At 53.8% G+C, this 4,386-nt stretch overlaps 1 protein-coding gene across 2 annotated transcripts in view; it reads left to right on the top strand.

The window, feature by feature from the left end:
* Positions 1–360: 360 nt before the first annotated feature.
* Positions 361–4,386, top strand: part of ZFR2 (zinc finger RNA binding protein 2) — a 39,080-nt gene continuing 35,054 nt past the window's right edge. The window contains exon 1 of one of the 2 annotated variants that reach the window (XR_014149215.1): positions 361–510. Coding sequence is in view for 1 of the 2 variants with exons in the window: in XM_081833359.1 (XP_081689485.1) it covers positions 458–510 (53 nt within the window). In the remaining variant the exon portion in view is untranslated. The remainder of the gene's footprint in view (positions 511–4,386) is intronic. The other variant, XM_081833359.1, reaches the window with a different exon arrangement.

The raw sequence follows: 4,386 nt of genomic DNA, 5'->3' as shown, positions 1-4,386 counted from the left end.
CTCAGCAGGGCCACCTGCACTCAGCCAGAGCGGCCAGCGGAACTCCCAAACCCACCCAAGTGGGACACAAAGTAAAATTATGTCCAGGCTCCCGCTCAGGGCGGGTCTTGGGACGTAGGCAAGAGACCCCCCGACAAAGCCTTAAGGTTAAAGGGAAGGCGGGACTCCGGGAAGGGGCGGGGCTCGAGGCAGAGACCCCGGATGTTGAGCTGCCGGAGGGAAGGCGGGACTCCAGGAAGGGGCGGGGCTCGAGGCGGGGGCGGGGCTCGAGGTAGAGTCAGCCCGGAGACGTGCCGAGAGAAGCGAGAGGGCCCAGGCTTCGCGCGGGGGGCGGGGCCTGGGGCGCGTGGTGGGGCGGCAGCGGCACGCGGCGCGGGGGCGGGGCCCGGGGACGTCACCGCCGGCGGCCCCGCCCCTTCGCGCCTCGGGTCAGCTCGCGCTCTGTGGAGACGCCAAGATGGCGGCGAGTAACTGCTCCGGCTTCGCGTGGGGCGCCGGCCCACAGTACAGGTAACGGCCCCAGCGCCGCCCGCGCCGCTGGCCGGACGCGGGTCCGACCCCGGCCCCGGGGAAGCCGCGGGCCGGCGTGTTGGCCGGAAGCAGGCGGGACACGGGCTGGGAGGCCTGCGCCAGCTAAGATGGCCGCGCAGCCGGGAGGGAGAGCTGGCGGTGCTGGGGGTCCATACCTGAGGGGGCGCTCAGGCCTGAGGTGGGGAGGGCAGCGGCCCCCAAGGCGGGCACAGAAGCCCGAGTAGGGAGCAGACTTGGCCGAGGGTGGCCCCGGAGGGGCACAGCTGGAGGGCCAGAGCGCGGGGACCCCTGGGCGGGGGTGGGGGATAGACGGAGGCCCGGGAGGGTCCTGAGGGCCCGGGGGGTGGGGGGCGGGTCCGGAGGGGACCTGACTGCGCAGGGTGTGGAGCGGGGACCTTGGCGGAGGAGAGGGGAGTGGAGGGGCGATCTGATTCTGATCTGGGGGAAGACAGAGCGGGAGGGCACCTGGCTGGGCAGGGGAATGTGGGGTCGGGGGTGCTGACCCCTGACGGGGGTGTGGGTGATGAGGGAATTCAGAGACATTGGCAAGGGGGATTGAGCCCTGATTGGGGGGTCAGGCAGAGCCTTGGGGGACGTCCTGACACCAAATGGGGGGTGGGCATTAGAGGCTTCCAGGGGAGGGGGAACAGTAAGGAGGGCTAGAGGAACCTGAGACCTTGGCACTTTGTGGGGTGGGTGTAAAGGACGGAGACCGTGCATTTGAGGGTGGGGGAGGAGCTTAAGAAGAGATGGGGGCAGAGATAGGAAGCAGCCAAGGGAAGGAGGGATCTCCAGGTAGAAACAACACATGGGTGTGCTGTACCCCAGGTGTACAAATACACACCCCCACGCCGTTGTCCAGGGCCTCTCCCCGGGGCATCTCTGCTGTTTGCTCCTTCAGCCTGACGCTCAAGAGCGAGCCCCAGGCAGGGGTGCAGGGCTGTCGTCCCGGGGCCGGGGCGGTGGACCGCCTCCCCGCACCCAGCCTTTTCCAGCTGTAGCCTGGCTGAACCTCGGGCCAGTTCCTCACCGCGAGGAAACAAGGACACAGACTGCCCTTTGGGCAACCGAGACTCGTGTGGGCTGCACTAGGGGCCTTTGCTGCACGTTTCAGTTTCAGCTCGTGGAAAACGGGTACATGGAAAGTTAGGGCCGACCTCTCAACCCAGTCTTTGTGATCCGGCCATGTTCTTTCCTCTGGGATCACAAGGAAACAGACTAGGGCTGGGAATTAAGGGTTGTGGAAAAGAGGAGCTCTCCTCATGTTTTCCGCACTTGGAGTGGCTTCTAAAGTGGGGTGTTGGGCTAGTAATGGATTTTCTGATGGGGCCTGCCCTTTCCTGCAACACAGCGTTTTTATTTTAGCCTTCTTTGTTTCTGCCACCCTCAGTGCTCTTTTTATTGCCGGTGCTTAGTTAAAGCAGAATCCACTAGTCCGAGGCTGTTAGAGGCGTGCACTTTTGGAAGGGCTTCACCCTCTCTGCCCGCTCGCAAGCTCTTTTTTCTTTTCTCTTTTTCTTTTTCAGTGCATTCTTCAGCCATGAGTGGGAAATCACTTGAATGTTATGCTGTCTATTAAGATTACCTTCTGGGGCGGGGGGGGGGGGGGCGCCTGGGTGGCTCAGTCAGTCAAGCGTCCGACTCTTGGTTTCGGCTCAGGTTGTGATCTCAGGGTCCTGGAATCGAGCCTTGAGTGGGGCTCTGCACTCAGCACAGAGTCTGCTTGTTCCTCTCCCTCCCCCTCGGCTCCTACCCCTGCTCGAGCTCGCTCGCTCTCTCAAATAAATTTTTTTTTTTTCTAAGATTTTATTTATTTATTTGACAGAGAGAGAAAGACAGTGAGAGAGGGAACACAAGCAGGGGGAGTGAGAGAGGGAGAAGCAGGCTTCCCGCCGAGCAGGGAGCCCGATGCGGGGCTCGATCCCAGGACCCTGAGATCATGACCCGAGCCGAAGGCAGTCGCTTAACCAACTGAGCCACCCAGGCGCCCCTCAAATAAATAAATCTTTAAAAAAAAAAAAAATTACCTCCCAGAGGAGAAAGGGAGTATTTACACTGTTAAAATAGGTAATTGCTGGGCTTCAGCAGATGCATCTGTCATTTATTTGAATTAATGTACTTACACATTTCAGCCTAGCTGCTGTCTCTAGTCTGATGACTTAGGTCATACCATGTACTCACGTGTGACTAAGGATGTGAAATTACCCTGAATGGAATGTCAAATTAGTCTGTGCTTTAGAAGTGTCCCCAAGAACATGTGTTATTCCTTAAGAAAAGAGTAGGGGTGCCCGGCTGGCTCAGTCAGAGTGTGGGACTCTTCATCTCAGGGTCATAAGTTCGAGCCCCACGTTGGTTGTAAAGATTACTTAAAAAAATAAAATCTTTAAAAAAAAGTAAATTTAAGCGAAACTGAAACATAGATATAGTAAAATAAATTTCATTCTCACAAAACCTTGGAAACAGATCATCTGCGTTATCTGAATGACTTTAACTAGACATTTTCTTCTGGGGTAAGTAACTTTTGCTTGGAACCTTCAGCTGCTTTTAGAGTATATATTTCTTATATAACATGCCATGGGGAGACTAATTAGATAACAGATTTTGAGAATGCATACCAACTTTATGGTAGCATTTGGACAACAGTATTTACAAAACCCGTTTCACAAATTGCCAAAGTGAAGACAACAGTTTTTTTTTTTAAAGATTTTTATTTATTTATTTATTTGACAGAGAGACAGCGAGAGCAGGAACACAAGCAGGGGGAGTGGGAGAGCGAGAAGCAGGCTTCCCGTGGAGCAGGGAGCCCGGTGCCGGGCTCGATCCCAGGACCCTGGAATCATGACGCGAGCCGAAGGCAGACGCTTAACGACTGAGCCACCCAGGCGCCCTGACAACAGTTTTTTTCTTAGAGGAATTTTGAGTAGGTTTTCTTGGCTTTTAAACTCGATAACCATAGCCCTGGATAGGAATATCCCTTATATCGTTGTCCATTATTAGGGTTGGGATCTGAACTTTTTGAATTTTTGGTCAGTAGGAATTGGATGCACATTCACTCTTGAAGGTATAAGAAAAGTTTACAATTGTTGGTATGATGAGTTTCAGTTACTGTATGTTATCTGGTCTTTTAAATCTCCTAAAGCTTTTTTAGAGCTAGAGTTAGTGCTGCAGATATCCAGAATGAAGGATCAATCCCATGAGGAAAATTGAATTTGGCAGTGCTTTTCATTCATCCCAAGTGCAGTTTTCCCAGCAGGGTTCTGTATGTGTTTAAATCACTTTGGTAATGGAAACATCTAGACCTTGGAGCTGTATGCTGGAGGTCCACACTAGTGGAACAGGACAGGCTGGCCCTCTCTGTTACATTTCCTTCCCTCTTCGTTCAGCAGTTTTGTGAAAATTCCACCTGTACAGTTCACCTGGCTACCTTTGCATTCGCATTCTTGTTAAGTCTAAAGACAACTACTGGATTTGGGGGTAATACTTGATTTCTCATCGGGAGAAGCTCTATTTTATTTTATTTAATTAATTTATTTTTAATTTATTTATTTGACAGAGAGATAGCACAAGTAGGCAGAGCAGCAGGCAGAGGGAAAGGGAGAAGCAGGCTCTCTGCTGAGCAGGGAGCCCGATGCGGGGCTCGATCCCAGGACCCTGGGATCATGACCTGAGCCGAAGGCAGCCGCTTAACCGACTGAGCCACCCAGGCGCCCCAAGGAGAAGCTCTATTTTAATAAGCTTTTGAGAAGCTCTCTCTCTTTTTAAAGATTTATTTATTAGAGAGAGTGGGGGGAGGGACAGAGGGGGAGAGGAAAGAGAGAATCGCAAGTAGACTCCCTGCTGAGCACGGAACCCAGT

This window comes from Leptonychotes weddellii, chromosome 1 (assembly GCF_054177405.1).
Source record: "Leptonychotes weddellii isolate Sample4059 chromosome 1, ASM5417740v2, whole genome shotgun sequence".
In the NCBI taxonomy this organism is placed as follows: Eukaryota; Metazoa; Chordata; class Mammalia; order Carnivora; family Phocidae; genus Leptonychotes; species Leptonychotes weddellii.
The sequence above is the reverse complement of the archived record's forward strand: the minus strand, read 5'-3'. Positions and strand labels throughout refer to the sequence as shown.